This window comes from Epinephelus lanceolatus, chromosome 1 (assembly GCF_041903045.1).
Source record: "Epinephelus lanceolatus isolate andai-2023 chromosome 1, ASM4190304v1, whole genome shotgun sequence".
Lineage (NCBI taxonomy): Eukaryota > Metazoa > Chordata > Actinopteri > Perciformes > Serranidae > Epinephelus > Epinephelus lanceolatus.
The window spans coordinates 28,827,659-28,851,548 of NC_135734.1; the positions used below are offsets into that span (position 1 = coordinate 28,827,659).

At 41.1% G+C, this 23,890-nt stretch overlaps 2 protein-coding genes across 3 annotated transcripts in view; both read left to right on the plus strand.

Moving 5' to 3' along the window:
* Positions 1-453, plus strand: part of cfap20dc (CFAP20 domain containing) — a 43,767-nt gene extending 43,314 nt beyond the window's left edge. For both annotated transcript variants that reach the window (XM_033627512.2, XM_078168971.1), the window contains one exon: positions 165-453. In XM_033627512.2, coding sequence (XP_033483403.1) covers positions 165-283 — 119 coding nt within the window. In that variant the 3' untranslated portion in view covers positions 284-453. The remainder of the gene's footprint in view (positions 1-164) is intronic.
* Positions 454-6,034: 5,581 nt separating this feature from the next.
* On the plus strand, positions 6,035-20,589 carry LOC117257420 (protein FAM3C). The gene is made up of 12 exons (XM_078169001.1): positions 6,035-6,370; positions 7,939-8,045; positions 8,146-8,257; positions 8,388-16,058; positions 16,138-16,236; positions 16,341-16,382; positions 16,489-16,612; positions 16,700-16,758; positions 19,069-19,119; positions 19,229-19,313; positions 19,396-19,522; positions 19,650-20,589. The coding sequence occupies exons 4-12, from the start codon at positions 16,046-16,048 to the stop codon at positions 19,752-19,754; spliced, it is 705 nt and encodes a 234-aa protein (XP_078025127.1). The 5' UTR covers positions 6,035-6,370; positions 7,939-8,045; positions 8,146-8,257; positions 8,388-16,045; the 3' UTR covers positions 19,755-20,589.
* Positions 20,590-23,890: the final 3,301 nt, after the last annotated feature.

Below are 23,890 nucleotides of genomic sequence, written 5' to 3' on the forward strand. Positions count from 1 at the left end.
ACTCATATCTGGCACGGCTACGCTACTGTACATTGAAAATACAATATACATTTTACATTTATACATTTTTTATCCGTGCAAATGTAATTGATTTGAATTTATCTATGTGTGTTTTGAACAATTACTATCAAGTGCTGCAGAGTGATCTTCTCGCACTATTACAGGAAGGGATGAGCCTGTGAATGAAGAGGAGAAGGAGGACGAGTATTTGAATCTGCTCTATGATCCTTGCCTGAACTGCTATTTTGATCCAAAGACGGGGAAGTACTACGAACTCGCTTGAGAGAGAATCGAAATCATTAAATCAGAAGTTATTGACAGCGGATGAATGGCTTCATCAAAGTTTTTGAGGCCTCGCTTATTGATCGGTAATGAATACTTCATTCACAAAAACCTTTCCATGTTGCTGCTTTTGTTTTTGAGGAACTAACAGGAGCTTGGTGTCTCCATAAATAGTGTCATGTTAGTGTGTAAGGGAGGGTGGGGGGGGGGGGGGGGGGGGGGGGGGCTCAATAAATCAGATACATGCTTTTTTGCAAAGAACTTGAGTAGTTGCCCATTCAGAAGCACATCTGATGGTAGAAAGAGTCTTTTGGGAAGTCTTGGCTAGCAGATTAATGTGTGAGCCTTTTCAAAGAACATCCTGGAGCTTCTTTTTAGGAGATTTTTGACATTAAAATTTTGCCTGGATTTGATTGAAGGTCATTTTGTTCTTTATCATAATTTGTGTAAAAAGATGTTGGTGTGTGTATGTATTGTTTGAATTAAAGCTGACTTCCTGTAGTTGGACAGAGCTGTACTCGCCTGTATTTGATGCCCCAGCAAGCAATTTTGAATGTATTTGAAGTGTTCAATTTTCCACAGTTACAATTACCCCATGTTGTAAAAACTGTATTCACATGTGAACCTGCAACTACTTTCTTTTTTCTTTTTTTTTTTTTTTAAATATATAACCAGCAGTAACAACAGACGGGGCGCTCATGGGGCTGGCAGGTCTTTTCATCAGTCTTGCCAAAACACTGATCGCACCTGATGAACGGCTGATACGAGATTGATTCATCACTTTCAGCCTGAGACAAATTGTCGCCTCACAGTGACGGGAAAAAAAAATGAAATGAAAAGAAGGGGTAAAACTAACATTCATTTATCACATTGTGATTCCCAGTAGTTTAAATCAAACAATGACCCAACTGGACCAGTGACTGACCGTACAGTTGGCCCAGCCGGCACACTGGGCGCAGGTCAGAGGGCACTCCTTCTGTCGAATGCTGACATATGGACAGTGTGCACAGTTACATTATACGAGCTGTCAGAGAAATGTGTTCAGAATTTGTGAACACAGTTTATGTGCAGCAACAACTGTTTTTCCAATTACAGCAATAGTCACGACTTACCATGACAAGATCTTGGCTAGAAATCAACAATTTAGAAAACTGATCATCATCACTTCTGTGATAGCAAAACCTGCTTCCTAGATTTTTTTTTCTGGCCTTCCAATACCCATACTACCATATAGTATGCCAGAAAAAGATTTAGTATGTCCCAATACATAGGTGAAATGCAGTGTGCCGAAAATACCAGGATGTTCTACTACATCCGGTCAGATTCACAGTATACAAGCCAGCATGCTTTTCTGACCATTCTGACCCACAGTCCTCTGTGCAGTGGATGATATGTCACACCCACTGAGCCGCAAACAGATAATGGCTTGACAGCTGATGATGTAATCTCACTGTCACAAATATATTAGAATCTACAATCTGTGCAGTTACAACTTTAAAGTTAAACTACACGCATTGCAAAGTAACAACAGCAGAGCTCTTCAGGCTGACCTCCATCTATGGAGAACTCTGGAGTGGTGTTTGTTTTATCTCCAAGGTAACGAATATAAAAGCAAGAGGGTCAGAGTTCAGGGTGTTATGTTATGAGACAGTAGTATGTCCTGATTGTGTGCATACTGCATACAACAGTACGTACTTTTTAAGAACAGCTGCACCACCTACTAAAAGTAAAAAGAAAAAGTATGTGATTCAGAACACACCCTTTGTCTTGATTAGGCATTTTTTCTTGAACATAGCCATACGCCTAGTGGTAGTTTTGAGTACTGCAGGGGACACATTACATTTTTTTAAACATGTTAAAGGGAAATTTAGGTTTATTTCAACCCGTCTCCTATCGTCCTAAATTTGTTTCAAGTCACTAGTGACATAGAAATAATAGTTAGCATGTTAGCCGTTAGCCTAGATACAGCCGTAGCGTCAGACCTGTTAAAACATAATTGAACGGGCATCCTTCCCAGTGCAAAGTTAGTCCACTAAACAAGCTTTTTCTCCACAAAGACCGCCTCATATCGTTAGGATAAATGTCAGAGAACATATAGAAAACGACATGTAAACGTGTTGTCTTACCTTACTGGTGTGCTGCCATGTTTGTTGTTTACCATTTAGCTAAGGCTGCAACCGGTCCCATTCCTTGCAACAGAGGTATTCCTCTTCTGTGGGCATTGGGGCACAGCATTCACAGGTAACGTTACACCACCGAGCTCCAGAGCTAAAGCCTTCCAGTAGCCATTCCTCCTCTGTCGTCCTCTAACGTTACCTGTTGTGCCTCTCTCTCTCTCCTCCTCCATTCTTCAATTTCACGAAGCTCTTCGTCAGTGTATTCTGGCTTAAATAAATAAGGGTGGCCATCGCCTCTCGATGTGGAAAGCCTATATACTAACATTCCACATTTAGGTGGTCTTCAGAGTTGTTGTCTTACCTTACGGTGTGTTTATCATTTACCTCTGCTTCCCAAAGCGCAGCCGAAATATCGTGAGAACAAGCAGCGATCTCATACCGTGCCTGAAATCTCACGAGAACAAGCCGCAGCAGCTGCAAGGCAGAACCGGACAGTAGCCTGAAAAGTTCATTCATTTATTTTATGAAAGATTTATAGAATAATGGCTGACTTTTTGCCAGACTTCGACTTTGTGGAGGAGGAATTTGATTTTGCAGAGTTTTATGGCCGCCCTTATTTATTCGAGCCAGAATACACTGACGAAGAGCTTCGTGAAATTGAAGAACGGAGGAGGAGGAGAGAGAGAGAGAGAGGCACAACAGGTAGAGGACGACAGAGGAGGAATGGCTGCTGGAAGGATTTAGCTCTGGAGATTGGTGGTGTAACGTTACCTGTGAATGCTGTACCCCAATGCCCACAGAAGAGGAATACCTCTGTTGCAAGGAATGGGACCGGTTGCAGCCTTAGCTAAATGGTAAACAACACGTTTACATGTCGTTTTCTATATGTCCTCTGACATTTATCCTAACAATATGAGGCGGTCTTTGTGGAGAAAAAGCTTGTTTAGTGGACTAACTTTGCACTTGAAAGGATGCCCATTCACTTATGTTTTAACAGGTCTGACGCTACGGCTGTATCTAGGCTAACGGCTAACATGCTAACTATTATTTCTATGTCACTAGTGACTTGAAACAAATTTAGGACGATAGGAGACGGGTTGAAATAAACCGAAATTTCCCTTTAATGTAAAGATGTAAATCATGTATAATTCCTAAAATAATCGTATCACTATATTGTAAGTGCAACTTATAAAAGAGACAGCTCAATGCAACTACAATGCCATGTTAGTGTAACAGCATGATGACTGGGTTGCTGTGAACTTAGTGAAAAAATGTAGTGTTTCAGTGTTTTTCAGTTACAAGATTATCATTTAGTAAATCATACAACAACCATGCAGCGCAGTATTGTTCCTCTTTATACAGGAGTTCTGGGCTTTTTGCTTTTTTAGACAGGACAGTCCAAGCCTGGGGGGAACAACATGCAGCGAGGGGCCACAGGCCGGAGTTGAGCCCAAGGCCGCCGCAGCAAGAACACCACCCCTGCACATGGGACACCCACTCCACCGCGCACCCCTTATACAGGCATTTTGTTTCTACCAAAACTGTTTTGCTCTGGTCAGGGGATACTTGGCTGAAAAAATATTTCAAAGGAGATACATTATTGTAAAAAGTTTGAGAGACACTGTGCTATTGTAATTAAGCACCTGTCATATTTTACATATATTTCACAGGCTTGTATTTCAAACATGATATTTATGCATTATCCTGTTTTGCATGACTCAATGTAGAAACAGGTTTTGGCTAGAAGTTTTGCCATCACTGAAATGGTCTCCTTTTTCTAAGAAATGGAGAAACTAGGCTTTACAAACTACAAGCCTGGATATTTTGAAAAGGCTTGTTCCAGATGAGCCAGGCCTGCAGAGTGTCATTCACCAGCAATCACGGCACAATGCATGCTGATAACATTTGTGTGCGACATCATCCTGACTTGCTCTAACGTCACACAAAAATGGACGATGATAATCTTGTAAGAGTGAGGCACTCCAGTTGCTCTCCACTGACTGCAAGACACTGAGCATGATGGGAAACACCTGGCTCTCACCTGATCTATCAGCTGACTGGTTTAGACGTTGACTCAACAAGATGATATTTTAGATAAACTTTTCATTTTTGTTGAATTTCAGAGATTTAGATTTTATTTTCTCTGAAGGTTTATTCTGTTAACAGAAGACATGTTGTGTGACTGATGGTGATATTTATTAGGAAAGGCACAGACGAGTGAAACCCACCTCCTCCACATGATCGCTATGGAGACACCACATGCTTGGTCTCAAGTACAGGCACCCCTCACACACACGCCCAAGAACTGCTCCTTACAGCACCATCTGATACCTCCAAGACTGCGTGTGTCAAGGCAAGATGGAGGGACCAGGCTCCATCACTAGATTGAAGACCCCACAGATGTTCCCAGCCAGCACCTGCCCTGAAAGCAATGGACAACCCTCAACCGTCTGAGGCAGAGGGGGGAGGACGCTTCCGGGCAGCAATGCAAAATGGAGTCTCATGGACAGAGCCCACTGCGAATGTGGGGATCCACTACAAACTGTCGAACACATAATAATAACCAGCTGCCCCAAACACTGGCCACCAAATGGCGATCATGGTCTAACTGACCTGGACTATTAAACACTGGACTGGTTTAGCTCAACGGAGCTCAAGGTCTTAGGACATACACCAAAAAAAGATGTTTAATAGTCACAGATTAAATTATTATGTATTTAGCAACATAAAGACTTGTGGTCTCTGAGAACATTAACCTAATAGTCAAACAATTTATTTAGCCTGTGTAGCTGAGGGGACAGATCTGCTCTGCAGCAGCAAATCGACATGATGCTGATTTACATCAGAATTCATGTAAAATGGAGGCTGAACCATGAACATTAATTACAGATGACCTGTAAAGCATTTTAATAGACTTCTCTGTCATAATTTAAACAACTGGAGACTGTGAAGGAACTGATGTATGAGTCTGATGATAATAAATCAGCATCATATTGGACAGGATGTGAGTGTTTCTGTGATTTCCTGTACAGACTTTCAGAGAGTCCGCTTGGGCTGCAGACTTTAGCAGACTACTGATTTAATAACCCACAATTCATTGCAATACGGACGTGATGTTGTGGGGTTTCCAACTGTAGAAAAAACAACATATGACTATGAAAAATAGTTATCGATAGCTAGGTCTATTAAATGTTACTTGAATTGTGTAGGCCAGAAATAATATTCAACCACAAGGATAGTCTGTAGAGGGACTGAAATGCATTTTATTATTGCAGCCTATCAGACAGTGAAAAAGGCTAAAAGAAATTATCTGAAAAGCAACAAAAGAAGGTCTTCTAATGTAAGTAATGCCCAATTTATGTAGATATATATTAATATATTTTTGTTTAGTCTCAAAAAAGGTTATACATGGGATTTATATCTTGTTATGTGCAGGGACAGATGAGTAGGCACTGTTAATCAACTTATATGTCCGCAGCAACGGTTGAACGTTTCCATGACAACGAGTAACAGTCCAGGGCTGTCTATCAGCCCCTTGCAGTCTCTGCAGGCTCACAGACTTTACACGATGACGGTAAATACGTCACACTATTGAAGTCAGTCTGCAAGTCCAGAGGGTGGACATTTGGATGCAGCCTTGGTTTCAACCTATTTTTATACAGTCTATGGTTTCAACTTACTTTCCAGCCGAGGCGCATTTCATCTCCATCGAGCCTCGTGTCACGTGACTGTTCTCTAAAAAAAGGGGGCGTGGAAACACAGGTGCAAACAACTAGGAAGTAAACAACCATGGCGTTTGACCCAGCGCGGTGACAGTCAGACAGGAAACATCTGTGGCGAATAATCCAACACTTCCTCACCAGTTTGGGGCTCTGTCGTACTAAACCTGTCTGTAATGATCTGAGCTTTATTGATCCATAATGACAGAAGGTTAACCAGCCTCTGAAGTCGCGAGGATGTCAGCACAGCAGGTAAATATGGACAGACTTAGGGGAAGTAGGTCCGTTAAATGTTAAATTCCTGCTGTAATTGTCGCCTGTCTGCGCATATAACCTTGAACATGCAAAAACACAAACAAGTCATTATGATGATCATGGTGTCAGAGTTGGTTGTCATTAAATCCATGCACACATGCAGGCCCACACTGTGTGTGTGTGTGTGTGTGTGTGTGTGGGGGGGGGGGGGGGGGGGGGGGGGGGGGGGGGGGCTGCGTCTATTAGGTTTAACATGAAGCTGGTTAAACGTGTTGACACAGTATGCACGTTATCCCTATTTAGTTCTTTGAAGAATCACACACAGGCTGACATAATGAGATTATTAAACCCATGCATTTCAGAGAAACACACTTAATGTTATTGCACAATACTCACTATATTTCCTCACTTCATCCAGTGCCATAATGTTATAAAATTAAATAAAATAACATAAATTCATAAAGAAATACTGTAATAATACTAGATATGGCTGACTTTTGGTTCTTGCATCCACGTCCAGTCATCATGTCTCTGCACAGACTGCATATCCTTGATGAATTTTACAGGAAGCTGCAAATCTGGCATTGAAAGATACTTTCACCTACACTTTTAGCACCATACATAAAGATCGAGTATCATAAGGGAGTGACAAAGGCCAAAAATATATTGACATTATAAAATAATGTGGATATTTCCCTTGTCAGCGGGTACACCCCATCATTTATGTAGACTTTAAGTATATCTTCAACTGTGCAGTAGTCTCACTGACTTCACAGTAATCTGTACAATAACTCAACGGTGCAGTACTCAAGCGTTAAAACTGTTATTTCAGCTATTATATTTTTTAATTCTTATACTATTCTGGCAACACTTACAGATCTCATTTCTCAGATTTTTATTTTCATTTTTTTTTTTTTTTTTATCCACACTGTGGCACTGTCTCATTTTTTAAAATTATTTTCAGATTTATTTTGTTATATTGTAGCATAATACATTTACATTTTTTTTTTCTATTTTTCTTCTAATTTCCCAATGCCTATATATTTAAGAGAAGCTGTAACATACTTTAATTTCCCTCCTGGGAACAATTAAGTATTTCTGATCCTATTGTGTCACAAATGTGTCATATTTCATCATACTTCCATTGTTCTTCATATCTGACACCTCCTCACGTGTGATTAATTGTTGAATTGCAACATTTTGGCTGTGTTAATCCTAATTATCACTACAAAGATTAAAGTTTTTGCACTCTGCTCCCAACATTGCTTGTGATCTTGTGCATAACTCTGACTTATACGGGCTGGTGATCACAGTTCTGATGTGACTCAACATTTGTTGTCAAAATTGCATCAATTTCCCTGCTTGGCCCGTGATTCACACCCCTGCTGTTGAGCTTTTGGGTCGTTCAGCAGCGTGATCCATAACACACACGCTGTTCAGCTGTCATATCTCCTGCCCGTATTTCCTTTTTTATCTGAGCCACACATCATGAACTCAGCTGTTAGGTTTATGGGCTCTTTAACTACCCCACTGTTAGATCTTATTGGATTCATTTGTCTTTTTAGGCCGGGTTAAGGCTTCACCCTGGGATCATTGCATCGGTGATCTTCGTCTCTGTGGCGGCAGTACTTGCTGCTGTATTGATCATCCGAAAATACTGCTTCCCAGTCAAGTAAGCAGACTTCGTTAATGAGCTTTAATAAGATTATTTAAAATTCTTGCGGCGGTAAAAACACATCAACCCGGTCTGTCATGTGGCTTTTTTTCTCCAGTGAGGCGACATACAGATACTCCCAGCTGAGGCGGATGGAGGATCAGGGTTCAGCAGTGACAGAGGGGGAAGGCGACAGGGGGCCCTGCACAGTGGGAGAGGAGTCAGACGAGGTCAGTGCATTGTGGCTTCCCTAATTGTCGCTTTCGCTGTCATCCGTCCCACCGTACAGGTTGACACTGCTGTAACTTTCCTCATCACTTCACATGTCATTTATAACTTCCTTTTTTTCCCTCGTGACAGGATCTTTTGGAATAAATCTCAGACGGGGATGCTGCTGGACTCACTGTGAAATAGTTTATTGTGGATGAAGTGTGTGCTTTAGGGCTGCAGCTGGTGATTATTTTCATCATAGATTAATCATAGAAAAAAAAATACCCGTCACAGTTTCCTATGGTTCTGTTCAAACAACAGTACCAAACTAAATTTTAGGACAAGAGAAAGCAACACATTTTCACATTTTAGAAGCTGGAACTAGCAAATGTTTGGTATTTGTGCTTGAACAGTAACCGAAACAATTAATCAGCCATAAAGTAGTTGATTTAATTACGTGACGACTGACTAATCAATCAGTTACACCTATTGTGTGCTTTATGTTTCTGTATTTGTATTCATGGTCTCGCTTTTATTCTTATCAGAGTGTTATTTCGTCATGCTTAATGTGAAATATTGAGTTATCTGTAACATCACAAACACTGATGGGTTACAAATATCTTTTAAAGGTCCAGTGTGTAAGATTTAGAGGTATTTAGTGGCATCTAGTGGTGAGGATTGCAAATTGCAACCATCTGAAACGTCTCCTGGTTATAATTCCTTCAGTGTTTATTGTTCAGGAGGTTTTTACTTGGAGCCGAATTATTCACAGAGGTCTCCTCCTCTCTAAAACAAATGGACACGGTGATTAAATCCAGTAAAAACATTCAATAAAGCAGTTTCATTTTACAATTTAGTGTTTCTCTGATGTTGTTTGGCACTTTAAAAAGGCATGCTTGCCCAGCACCTGCAAATGTGTGCTCACCGTATTTCTGTCACAGATGGTCAGGAGGTTTTTACCGTGAGCCGAATTATCCACAGAGGTCTCCTCCTGTCTAAAACAAATTTTCATGGTGATTAAAACCAGTAAAAACACTGAATAAAGCAGTTTCATGTTACAAATCACCGTTTCTCCTATGCTGTTTGGCACATTAGAGACGGGCAGCTAGTGCAACACCTGCTAAGGCGTGCTCACCTTTTTTTTTTTAATAACTCAAAGTCCAGATGCTCAGGAGGTTTTTACTGTGAGCCAAATTATCTGCAAAGGTCTCCTTCTCTTTAAAACAAACACATCAGGTGATTTAAACCCATAAAAACCCTGAATAAAACAGTTTCATGTTGGAGACAAATTCTGTGTTTCTCCAACGCCCTGGTCGCTAAGTGGCTGCTAACTACGTTTCCTGATGCGAAAACGTGAATTGCCCTTATCCAGAGACAGATGCTGTGTCTCAAATCACGTACTTCTGTACTTACACTTAATATTTTAAGTGCATAAGTGCGTTCACACTGAGAAGTATGGAAAAATGCAGTGCACCATGAGTACCCGGATGGTGCACTCAAAACGGTCAAGAAGTTGAATGTGGAACTGTATGGACACTTATCACCCTCAATGGTCGCCATCTTGGCTACGTAGCAGAAGGGGAGGGACCACTTTTCAAACTGGAAATGGTGGCCGAGGACTGTGCAACCGTGAACGTCGCTGCATTGTACAAATACATGTGTTTTTTGCACCAAGCACCACTATACTGTTATCGGATATAAGTCAGCAGTGTGTTTACTGGGTTAATTTAGCAGTCTGTAATGATTTGGTACCGCGAATGATAACGCAAATGCTAATGCTAGTTTGCTAACTAGCTAATTTGGGGTCATCATTTCCGGTGAGTGCACAACGGCCGTGTTTGGTTTGAGACACTACCCTGTCGAAATTTGTGCACTACGCCAATGAGTACAGCACATAGTATACTACATGGAAGTGTACTGACGGAAGTATGTGATTTGAGGCACACAAGTGTTTGGTTTGTCCATTCTGAGCTACATCTGGAAACATGACAGTGCAACATGGCGATCTTTGTAGATGAGGTCCCTACACAATCCTACACACTGGACCTTTTGAAGTAACACTTTTACACATCAAGGTGAAAACAGTAATTTAATTTCTTCTTTGACTGTGGAGGAGCTTCTGAAGTCCAACAAAATAAAACCTGATGTAGCTGTGATATAGATTTGGTATTTTGAGATGTTGAGATCCAGAATCAGGACTGAAAGTCAGGATGTCTTGACCTCTGCTGCAGTTTGACAACTTTGTGGAAGTGAAATATCATCACTTCACTTTACAGTTTTACAGAGGTACTCACCAAAAACAGTTGTCTAACTGTTGAAATCCAGTTGTGATAATGGAAGTGGTGATAACATTTTTTGTTACATAACAATAAGCAGCAAAAGTTTTAAAGCAGGTTATTTTCTGGATTGATGCAATTACTCAAAATGCTGGAAACAGCATTGGCTTTTTAAGTATCTCTGACTTCCTGCACCCCTCTCTCCTGAAACCAAACCCATACACTCCTGATAAAGTGATCTGGTTATGTGAAAGAAAGAGAGGAACTAGTGCTGCTGATCCCACTGAGAATCAACATCCCACTGCTCAGATTCTTCATACTTTCACTGCTCATATAGAGAAGTTCACGTCACGCCATGTTAAATGTTTCCGACGTGGGCTCCGTCTTGTGAGGATCACATTGTTACCCGTGTTCCACCAACAGTATTTGGACAAACTAATCACAATTAACAACATAGAGCCACATGATTGGCAGCTTAAGGCTGAATCACAGACCTGATGCACTACCTCCACTCTCACACCTGGACATTGTAAACTGTCTCATTTTAATACAAGTATTAGACCGTGTGCCCCCCGTCAGCATGACATACCTTCACATTCTTTATAAAATGCTCATGTCAGCTGACTTGAGTATAAGATGATTAACTCTGGCATGAATCTATTTAAAATATCCATCTCTGCTATTATTGGCATATTAATACATACAGTACAGTAGTAAAATATGAGATTGAAAACTAGAATGATAAAAAGAACCCTGCAAAAATAAATGATAGTTGCTAAGTGATGGTGTAACAGCAACAAGATAATAATGTGCCTCAGTGTGGTTAAATATACCTCATTCTAATACTTTCTTGTAGGAGTATTTCATGGGCAGTTTCATAAATGCAGCTGACTGGCAGTTGTTGCTTTATAACAAATGGACACCTTTATATTCAATTCGTCTCCAGCAATTACGAAATAAAGCGGCCGCTACAAAGCATCACGTGGAGATTTGATATTTCAGATGTTTCTACCACACTAATGAACTTGCAGCTAAACATAGCCAGACTCAGCTCTATCCACCAGTTGGGTAGTTCCCTCTGAAATATATTTCTCTTTTCATGCTAACATTAACCCACTAAAGTAAATTTACTGTAGAGTTCAGAGTCTGCCGACTCTTTAATGGACTTCCAGGCTGAGTGACGTTGCATGATATTTTTTGATTGCTACATTTGCCACAAAGAAGAAAAAAACCACCCTGCGACTCCCTCGGCTAGAGAGTCATGAGTGAACATTATTGTGTGGATGTTGGTGTCACAGGATGCTGGTGACATTAATGATTAATCAGAAGATCATTTCAGTAGGGTTTCTTTTTAAGTTCATGTTTGTGTGATCAACAAATCAATGGAATCAATGTGTTTTCATCCCGTATGAGTATAAAGTTAATGTATTATTGCAGATTTTGCAAACATCTAATGATATGGTTTGCTCCACAGTTACTGATGATGGTATGAATGATGTCAATTATACTGTGGTGTATATCTATGTAAGTCATTAAACATATATTTATCCTGTGGACTGGCTCATGTGTTCACCACCTGCTTGTCTAACCACGACCGGCATCTCTCACTCTTTTTGTCTCTTTTCTAAAGAGCATCTCTGCTTCATCAGAAAGGACATATTTTATTTCATCATTCCTGCTTACGTAGGAGGGCATATTGTTTACCGAGAGGCAACAAAACATGGATATGTTTTTCCCTACATTGTTATCCAGTCATATGATTCTCTGAATGCCTAATGTTCCCTGTAAAATGTGGTACACAACGACCCTCTGCTGGTTCTCTGTAGTATTGCACCTTATTATTCGAGTTAAGATGCTGTAAACTTCTCCTGTTATAATGTGAATCTCTTCATATGTAACACTTACAGCCCCCTGTTTTAACCAACAGTCCACTCAGTATCAGGGGCCACAGGGACAAAAATAAACTGAAGAGCAAAAACATGTAAATTAAAAAGTATGTAGCAAGGTTTGTGTAAAGGAGGAGACATTCCCATTCAGCTCAGACACCAGAGAAAATTCTGCACCTTAATTCACAGTGTGTCTCTTGTTAATTTTAACATTTAATTACAAGTGTTTCAAGTGTCAGACAGGAAAATATTCCTGGCATTTACTGTAACTAAGCAACATCTTAATGTGAGCACACACGTACTGTAAATGTGAAACATGCTTTCTAGTTTTGTCCTTTAATTATCTTGGTAAAGTTAATTTGTTATAGTTAAAGCTGGGTTGCAGACTGGGCAGTTGTCTGGGACCCCAGAGGCCCTGCATTTGCCTGTGTGGCAATTAGTTTGTTGATTAATTAATATAAATTGAAAAGTTGAGGGGTTTAAAGCTGGGGTGGGCAGATATCTGAAAAAGGCAAACACACACACACACATACACACACACAAAAACAGCAGAATTTGAAAATACACCCTCCATCTGCAGCTTGCCTCTCGTCCCTCTCTGTCCTAAGCCCCTCCCACCAGATAACCACAGGTATATGCATATACTTCACACAGTAACCCAGTGTTTCCCTTATACTGATTTATTTAATCTCATGTCATTATATAGTTGCACACAGCACATTTGTTCAACCCCTCCGTGTCCTGCTCTCCCCTCTCTCTGTTTATCAGACCGAAAATTAGACTCCGCTCACTCCATCATCCCTTTGCCTCGTTTCCCACCATGGTGGACAACTTCCCCGGGAGAAGAGCGGACAGCAGCTTGGGAGGCAGACTTCCAGTCAGCAGGGAGTTGGGCTCACCTTCCCCGCAGAGCTGGGGTTTGCGCTGGCTGGATTCAGGTTGCGGTGGCCGCTGACTGGGGGCCCGTCTCTGGAGCTGCTGCCTGCTCTCCTGCCGGTGAGGTGGTCAGTAGTAGGGAGTGAGGTCAAGGACACGCTGATGCAAGGCTCTAGCTAATGTTAGCTTCAAAAACTAAGCCCCCAGGAAGTGGGCTTTGAAGTAGCCAAACAGTGGTACTGCAGTTTCCAGGATCTGTTACATGATGCCATCGGGCCCAAAAACAGTGTTTCCCATAGACTTACATTGAGAAAGAGATGTCTATAAATCAGTGGATACATTTTTTTGAGGGTCACAACTCCTGCAAAATAACTCGTTCCGCTATCAAGGTGTAATGCATGCGGTCTGATAACATTTGAAAAGTCTACAAGACCTGCAGAATAAATAAATATATTCCCATACAAGCTAGTGGAGCACTAAACTGGAAGTCAGCCACTCAGCGGCACTAGGCCAAGCTCTGCATCTGTAAGTCTCTAATGCATCTGCTCCATGGGCCCGATGATGTGGAAGTAGCACTGATCATACGGGTAATTTTACCCTGCGGAAATAGAGCAATTTGGACTTCATAGACCACTAAACAACTTTCAATAGAATGTACAGAGCCCCACAGACAATACTGTTTCCAGGTCTCTTAATACAGTGGTTCCCAACTGGTGGGTCATGGTCCAAAAGTGGGTTGCAGGCCCATTCTGAATGGTCAACAAGTATCAAGTTTGTTAATTTTATTGTTATGTTGAAATAAAGTGAATGTCTGGCATGGAGCTTTTATTTTGAAGTGTTGTTTCCTACTGTAGCATGAGTGACTAATGGACACCAAACTTGCTTGACGACATGGCCAAATGCAAATATGAGACTGAATGTATTAAACTGTGTGGACCTTGAAGTAACGACTGAGCATGAAGATGCATGAAGACGCAGCCACCAAGCCTTTGGCTCTGGTTATCAGAATGCTAAACTGTTGTCAACTTTTTCTCTCCATCTTTGAAACACTTTGCTGATATTGACGCATTTTATTTTGGTTATTGTCAGAATCTCTTTTAGACTCTCTTTTTGATAAGCTTGTCTTCCTTTTTTGGGCTGCTCTTCAGTGTAGGCAGTTTGTACTGAGGCTAGAATAGTGATTTTCTCTGCAGGATTCTTCGCCATTAAATCAGGTTTACACTGATGGGACGTGCATGTGCGTTAGCTTTTTAAGACCAGCCAATAGGAATGCCCTCTCTTTGAAATGACCTGTGATTGGCCAAGGTCTCCTGTCACGGCCTAGATTTTCTGAAGCCTGAAACAGAGCCGAGAAAAGGTGCAGAAGTCCACTTGAATTCCAATATGCAATAAGTTATTATGTGATTCTTGCCAAATGATGCCAAAATTAAACTGCCTACTCAAGCTTTAAGGTGACATAATCTTGAGTTTCTGTCTCATAGAGGAGCCCTGTTTCAGTTCCCATACAGTGCACTGAAAACTGTTTAATACATTCCATGCTGGTTTTTGCTGTAATTTGTCGGCCATCTGTGTAGTTCATTTGTCAAAATATGGCCACGCCGAGGCTTTAATTCCCTAATCAGCTACTCAGCTGTCTTTTAATGGATAAATTATGACCTTATCATGATCTGGCCACAGTAACTTTAATAACAGTCATAACATCAGTTCATTGCTGCCTGCAGGGAAATGCTTTTTTAAGTTTTAGACCCCTCCAGGCAGGCCAAAGCTCAGACTCAGCTACTGTTCAGGGTTCAGGAGGGCAGACGCTGACTGACACGAGGGCTCGGCCTCTGCTTTAAGGGATTATCGTGCCTTTCACCATTTGAACTGTGCAAACAGGGTTGTCCATTCATCAGGAATACTGACTTTAATGACTTAAGTCTTGACGAATATAACAGAGGCTAGAGTGGCCTGTGTATGTTGTGGATTTGTGACAACCGTAACTCCCTCTTGCCCTCTTGGAAGGGTTTCCTTTGAAAAGCAGGTACAGGTAAAATGAAGGTGAAATGTTTTGTAAAAAGATTCCTCATTTGACTCTACTGTATGTTTAGTTTCTGAGCAGATTTTGTGCCTTTTTCGTGCTTATTTACCTGCTTTCGGTGAGGCTTTATTTGACAGTCTCACATTTTCTGTACATCAGCAGTTTTTTGCAGATAACGCCACACATCATATGGGATTTAGTAAAATTTACATACAAATAGAAAACTGATAAATGACACAGGGATTCTTGAAGCATTTGTTTTTCACTTACACATTCAATTTGAAATATGAAGCATGTGTCCTTTTTTCCTCCTCTATGTGTCATTACCTCTCCAGGTTTCAGACGCTTGTTTGCGCACAAGCTTTGTAAATCTTCTGTTTGCAAACCGCATTGTTCACTGCAAACAGTATCCATTACTGATGGACACCGTCCCATATTTGACATTGTAACAGAGAGAAACCTGATCATCTAGTTCACAGAGGGTGTGCGCGTATAATATTTATGTCACATCCTGTTTTTTTCATGTAGCACAAGGAGGTGGAGATCTGACACTTTGGTTTGCATATCTAAACACCCTTTTCACAAGGCATGGCTGCAAAGAGTGATCAGGAGCGAGTTCACACAGATGAGATGACACCAAAGCTCTGCTATATCTACAGTACCTCTTGTTGACAGGAAATACTTGGAGTGCACTTCAAAGGTCTCAGCTTTTCCTTTTAGGAACCGAGAGCTCTGTGATTTATTGCAGACATGAGATGCCGAGGTGAGATTTCACTTTATTTCAAAAACAGTTTGGTCGCATGCCTGCAAACTTTCATCCATCTACTCTTTGTGGTTGGCAGCTGGTTTGCACTTTGCTGCTGTAATTGTTGTCCTCATGATAACGTGGGGAATCGCCATCAAGTCATTTGATGTGCGGGAGACAGCAAGAAGTATTTTTGGTGAGCTCATTTCTCCTTATTACATCATAAATCCTCAGCTGCCTCTTTTCCTTCAGCTTTATTTGCCACATCTCAATTATACTGCCTCCGTTCTTTTATTTTAGGCTGTAATGACGTCGATCAAATCACAACAAAAATCAAAACAGGTAAATTCAATCATGACAGAACTCATCTTTCAAACATCACACAACTTCCACGTCCAACTGTGTATGTGTTCCTGCAGGATCTGAAGTACTTTTCTACCATTTTCAGATACAAAAACAGCCGAGGCAAAGTGCAGCCTTTCCAGAGCCTGTCCGCCTGACCACTTTGCTTTACACATCCGGAGCGGAGCAGCTAATATTGTCGGGCCAAAGATCTGTTTTGATGGTAAAATGTACGTGTTTGATATGGCAGTGCCTGAGTTAATGGAGGATGGAAATGTGTGTGACCTTGTGTGACAACCTCATTGGTTTCTCAACAGAATTATGAGTCATGTGTTGAATAATGTGGGACCAGGACTGAACATTGTGGTGGTAAATGGTGAGTAAAGACAGATTTCATAAAGTATTAGTGTGCTGTAACTTTCTTTAAAAGATTCTTTGAAAGGTTATTGTTAATAGTTTTGAGCCCATGGGAACAGCAGCTGATGGTACAATCTTGCCTAAAGGTCCATTAAAGCTGCAGTTGCTAACCTTTATGAAAATGACTTGTTGTCATATTTGCTGAAATTGTCACTACGTCTACAAAATATTACAAGAGACAGATAATCAATGGAAATCATGTCCCTCCTCCTCCTTCTATTGACCCTAGAATCCACTGCGGTGCACTGAAAACAACTAATCAAAGCCGAGGAGTCTGTATCGCTGTTAGTCATGTCAATCAATGATCGTAAACTTCAGTCAAACTGTCAAACTAGGCAGCTCTGATCAAATATGAATCAAGATTCTGTCACTGCATTGCCTGTTTCCTACCTTAGATGTTTTCAGAAACATATTTTAGTGTACTGTTTAGCTGTAAAATTAGAAAGTTTGCTCCGGCTGCCATGTTGGAAACAGGTTTTTTTTTTCTCCACCAGATCATCTCATCTATATTATGTACTACTGTGCCGATACAGTGACAGTTTCAGAAAATTTGAACAAAAGTTAACAACTTTAGCTTAATTTAGGAGCCCAGTCTCACTCCACAGTCGTTTAAATCCGGCGCTTGCAGTATCAGACACTGGCAAAAAAAAGCTGTCCTTTAACGCTGGCATGATACGTGGCTGATCACTGTTATAGTTTAACGGCGCTCTGTGGCATCAGGGGGAAATGCAGCAGGACAAGAACGAAAGTTAAGGAGGCAAAAGTCCGAGTAGGGTGGCTGGAAGGGGTTGTGGATGGGTCAAACAAACACCGACTTTCACCTGAGAGCGGCGTTTGTGTCCACTAAGATCATAAAACTGAACCCTCTTCTTTTTTCGTAAACCTAATCACATGCTTTTGTTGATGAAGAAAAAAAAAACGTCAATTTGTGTTGTTGTACTGATGTAGTGTGTTTATTTTGAAAGAGACTATATGTAAACGTTAAGTGTATTTTAAAAAAGACAATGCAAGTAGCAGGCAGAACTTAACACAGCGCCCCAGAACATTTCTTAGTCAACAACCAATGCAACCAGGGCACCTTTGCACGTCGTAACTGGATGTGGAAGGTCTATGATCAAATGTCGGTATGTGATGAGATTGGACTAAGAATGTGTTGACCATATTACATGATCCATCAGGAGATGGAGTTTTTTAAAACAAGTAAAGCATCTTAGAGAGAAATTAGAGCCACATCCTTAAAGGCGCTGTATGTAAGAATGTGGCCAAAACGGTTACTGCACTCAAATTCAAAATACTGCCGCAAGTCATGTCCGCCCCCCCTCCCCTACAGATTCGAGGTTGCTGTTCTGTGCTGAATTGCTGCGTTGTGCTCCAGCATCCGGCAAAAATAGAAGTCCTGCATATCTGTTGCAGAGGGCTCTGGAGTGCCGCAGCTGAGACGGAGCCAGAACCCAGCACAGCCGCAGCCGGTGGAAACACACACATTGACTAGAACTGAATCCTATCGGTTCTGCTGCCGTGCCGGAGCGCAGACGCAACCAGCACATATCTGGTGGAAATTGGGGGTGATTTGTTTGCCCACGGGTGGCTGCCGTGGCAGGGCCGCATCGCCGTGTCCTTGATCTTCGGTTTTGCAGCGGACCGTTCGAGCAAGTCCAGCTTCTCTGCTGCTAACGCTGCTGTCGGAATACAGCTGAGGAGGAGCCGGCTGCTAATGCTATGTACCGGGACACTGCTAATGCTGCTTGCCGTGCTGCTAACGTTTGTTTCTCAAAAAAATCAGTCAGGTCGATGACCCACCTGCACATGGGCTACAATGTATGATTGAAAATGAATAACAGTTGAAAGTATTCGAAATGTCGATCCCTGTCTAGCTATGATGCTAGTTAGCCAACTTTGGCTAAAGCTTACCTGTCGAGGAGAAGAGTAGTCACTTTGACATCTGATTTCAAGTTCTTCTCCACTTTCAACCGTCTCCACCGTTCAAAAGCATCTCCTATATAGACCCTCGCTTTGCCTCGAGTTTTGTCTTGCCGTTTTTGGGAATCATAACGAGGTCGTTTGGGTTTAGTCGCACCGTCAGCCATTGTAGCTCAGTCGTAACTGTAACTGATGCTGAGACTCTACTGACTAACTTCTCTTCCACAACAATCTGCTGATGATGATCATGTGATATGATGAAAAGCTCCAGAATAGCTGAGATGAGTTTCTTTTTGTTGTTGATGACCAAATAATCGTTGTTGTGTGCGTTTTTTCTCTCCACCCTTAGGTGAAAGTGGAACTGTGAAAAAGTTTGGCTACCTTAATATGAAAGATGGAAGTAAGAGTTTTTTTTTGTTTTTTTAACCTTGTTTCCAATTTGAAAAAAACTGAAACCTTAAAAAAAGTTATTTGTTGTTTATTTGTTTTTTAAATTCCCCTGATAAAAGACCCAGAAGACATCATGGCATACCTGACGGAGATAACACCCGGTATGATCGTCTTGGTGGCTTCGTTTGATGATGTGACAAAAAAGTAAGTCCAGGTCTCGGTGATTCAACAGCTAAAATAATTTCACATCTCACAACATGACCCTTTTTCTACTGCTTTGTGGCAGGATGACAAAGGAAATGAGGGAGGTGTTTGCCGGAATGGGAAGCACTTTGATCAAGTCTGTGAAACACAGAGATAGCTGGGTGTTTGCTGGAAGAGCAGGGCCAGGAAACAAAAGCCTCTTTGAGAAGGTTAGTCATCCTGTTCTATTTGTGTCAGAAAAGACCGTCTATTTTAAAATGCGCTAAAAGTAAGAATTTAATAAAAGAAATACAACAAAACAAAACAAATGTCCCTTCTTCCCTGTTGACATGTCAGCAAGCTGTTAATGACAAGAAAACCAACATTTATGAAGGATGGCCGGACGTGGTGGAGGTGGGCGGCTGTTTTCCAAGGACGCCAACTGATGGACAGAAACCATGAAGGACTTTGTGATGAAAAGCAGACAATGGCTTATTTAAGACTTTCCTGTAAATGATGCCACTCCTGAAAGATGGATCTCTCCTCTGTGGCTGCTCCTGGAGTCTCCTTGAGTCGTTCTTCATCCCAAATCAAGAGTCTGAGGATTTTGTACAGATTGTAAAAGACATCTGAGGCAAGTTTGTGATTCTGAGCTGTGGAAATAAAACTGACTGGACTTGACTAACGCTGTTAATAGTCATAGAAAATACCAATGTTCAGTGAATGGAAAGAACAACACTGGACACATTGACAGAGGTGACTGGATACTGTGCAAGTGTCTGTTACTTCTGTACTACAGAATATGGCAACAGTTTTCTCCCTCTGGGATATATGAGCAATATTTGTTCTGCTTCCTGGTAGGTGGAGGATCATTTATCATGTAACTGTGAACAATGACTGGCTCAAGTTTTTGTGATCTGCAGTGCCTCGTTTTATCTCATATTTCTCACTGTTTACTTTCCATGGAAGCACATTTGTTGCCAGTGGTGGAGGAAGTACTCCTTTACAGATTTAAAAGTAAAAGTACAGATACAAAAAAAAATACTGTTACAAGTATCCTGCAGTCAAAATCCTACTTCGAGTTGTAATCTCAAAGATTTTCATTTCAATATATGTCTGTTAAGTCATTATCTATCACCAAATGAGATGACACAATGGTAACTGAGCCCATGGCCCACTGATGGAAGCCCCCTTGTTTGCAGTCACTCTAAAAAATAATCCACTGGTTCAATTTAAAGGAAATTAAAGGACAGCTTCGGTATTTTTCAACCTGGGCTCTATTTCCTCATGTGTATGTGTGCGTATGATTCATGGGTACCACTCATTCTAAAATTGGTTCAGTATTGAGCCGCGAAATGAGCTAAAACAGTAATGGGGGCAAATGTGTCCCGTATAAAATTGTTTTTTTTGCCACTGACCAATTCAGATTGCCAGCGCTATCTCTGTAAATAGCATATGGTAGCGGCCCTGGGGCAGTGGTGAGTGTGAATGAGTGGAGTCAGCTGTCAGTCAGTGTTGGAGCAGAAAGGCGGAAGGTGTCCCCGCTCAGTATTGTAAATGAGTATGTGTGTGTGAAGTGTGTGTTACGCTAGAAGAGTCAGAGGATGGAGTCTTTTACGTGCTACCCCCTGGAGTGTTACCGGAGTTTTTGGAGTGCTCAAATAAACGGGCCTTTTTCCCGAACGCAAGAACAGGATGTTGCGCAACACCCCGTACAGCTTTCATAGGCTGCCTTTGTCGGACGGCAAGATGCTGAAGTTGTGGCTAGTTGTGCTACAAATGGATGCTAACACTCCTGTCCAGACACTGCGCCTTGCAGACCATCAGGTCTGCAGTGCTCACTTCTCCCAAGATGACTACTGCCAGCCGAAGAAGAGAAGACATCCAATCCCGAAACACCTCTTCCTCAAGAAAACGGCTGTCCCACGAGTAGAGAGAGCTACAGACTCAGTGGAGCAAAGCTCGTGACATCACACAGCCCAGAGGTAAGGGAAAAAACCGCTGGCGAAAAAACACACACTTCACACACACACTCATTTACAATACCGAGCGGGGACACCTTCCGCCTCTCTGCTCCAACACTGACTGACAGCTGACTCCACTCATTCACAGTCACCACTGCCCCAGGGCCGCTACCATATGCTATTAACAGAGATAGCACTGGCGATCTGAACCGGTCAGTGGTGAAAAAAAGCACTTTTATACGGGACGCATTTGCCCCCATTACCGTTTTAGCTCGTTTCGCGGCTCAATACTGAACCAGTTTTAGAACGAGTGGTACCTATGAATCATATGCACACATACACATGGGGAAATAGGGCCCAGGTTGAAAAATACCGAAGTTGTCCTTTAAGGCAACAATTGGCATCTTTTTAAGTAGTTCTAATTCTAGCGTTATTGAGTAAATCTGATGAGTCTTTTATAATCTGATAAACTCAATTAGTTTAGTACAACATGCATTGGCTTTGACCTTGAAAAACTTAAGGTGAACCAACTTAATATTTATCAAAACATGTTGATATTTAGTAGTCAAACGTTTTTATTTAAGATAATCTAACTTTTTTTTTTTTTGTTCAATTCCACCTTACTAAATGTAACAAATGTTTTGGATTTTTCACCAGTTTTATAAAATAAATGTCAACTTACTAAAACACGTTAGTGAAATGAATGTCATTTTTTATGCTGAAAAACTTTAAGCATTATCCACTGACCCCATGGGTAATTTTTTAGAGTGTACAAGCTGGGTGTCTGTGGAGACATTCTTGGGGGAAAAATACATTTATATGCAGCTAATTTAAAACAACAAATATGTTTGAGGTGAACTGAATGCAGAGGGAATGACGTTTTCTATCAACATAATTAGGAAATGCTGCAAATTAACCTGGCAAGTCGCAAAAATGTTGATACTGTAGGTATCGCCAAAATGTTTACTGATGACTTACTTAATTTGTTCCAAAAAATAGGCAATCTTGCAAAACAGTATCAACTTGTAGTGATTACAGCTTTATTTTTATGCCTCTGTGCCGGTGATAGCCAGAGACATTCGTTCTATTCTCGTGAACACAATATCTGAAGGACATCTTGAGGGAATTTGTAAAATTTGGCAGAAATATTCACTTGGACTCAGCAATGAACTGATTAGATTTTGGTGGTAAAAGGTCAAGGTCAATGTGACCTTGTATCCCTCTTATTCTTGTGAACACAACATCGTATGTTTTCAGGTTGTCCACCTATCCGTTCTATTCTCATGAACACAATATCTGAAGAACACCTTAAGGGACTCTCTTCAAATTTGACACAAACGTCCAATTAAACTGAAGAATAAAGTGATTAGAATTTGGTGGTTTAAGGGTAAGGTCAGTGTGACCTCACAAAACATGTTTTTGGCCAGAACGTAAGAATTCATACCCCAATTATGACACAACTTCACCAAAATATCTAATAGAACATAATGATGAAGTAATTACATTTTATATCCAAAACATCAGAGGTCAACTTCACTGTTACTTCATAACATTCTGCTTTTCTGGCCACTGCCCAACGCAGGGTAGACATTTGGTCAGATACTGAACTGATGACACTAATGTTGAAACTGTGCTGAAGCATCCATGTTTTCACAGACATGGATGTAAACTGACTGGTGTGCGGAGGCATACAACCACGGGGTGGTAATTCCATTTTTTTTTTATTGACATTAACCAAAATCACGATCATTTCCTAACCTTAACCAAAGTGCTTTTGTTACCTTAACCTAACCACAAACAGGAGTCTGAAGGCGAACCCCGTGATTTTGGTGTCACAGTCCTACACTTTGTATATCCCCCATCCATCCTGTCCACCCTGCTGTGATTCGAGCATGATACAGAAATGTAGTGTTTCATTAACTGGTTGTCTCTAAACGTAATCCAATTACATTGCCACTGTAATGAAGTTATGAATGCAACTGAATAATATACAAATGTAATTTTTAGGACTCACTCTTCAGCCCATTTGTGTATGAAGCTCCATGCTTTTTTTGGTCTCTCTGCTAATGTTGTTACCAAACTGTTACTGCGGCAGACCTAACTAAGAAAAGGCAAAGAAATTACTGCAAAAGACAAAACTTTTCCTTTTTGTTTTCATGTGTACTGGTGACCTGGAATTGTTATGTAACTGATTGACATCACACAGGCGACAGACAGACCATGGTTTTAAGTTAAGTGTAACTACAGTTACGTGTGTGATCAACATTTTATGTTATATGCTGGTTGAGGTGGGGCTAGTTTTAACTACTTTATGTGCACTTTGGTTGGTTTAATTTACTGGCTCCCACTTTCTCAGGTCTTGAGACAAATTTGGATTCAGTTTTTGGGCTTTTCAGCAAAGCTTTACTTTTTTTGTGTGTGAAATATTGAATAATTTGACCTGTCTGGGCCTTGAGCAGTTATTGAAATGAAACCACTTGAGAAGTCTGGAGGGGAAATGTCTCTTTGGTGGATCTGTAACCTGTAGACATCTGAAACACAACAAGGAGTCCCAATTAGACACTTCTACAAGGGGTCACAAAACAAAAAGTTTGGGAACAGTGCGTTGTACTTTATACACAGTACTTGAGTACA

Bases quoted from the DNA above. Each gene is read 5' to 3' on its own strand.
- LOC117257420 (XM_078169001.1), top strand. The intron at 16,237-16,340 runs GTGAGCTCATTT...CTTTTATTTTAG, and splicing joins GACAGCAAGAAGTATTTTTG to GCTGTAATGACGTCGATCAA. The intron at 19,523-19,649 runs GTTAGTCATCCT...TTGACATGTCAG, and splicing joins ACAAAAGCCTCTTTGAGAAG to CAAGCTGTTAATGACAAGAA.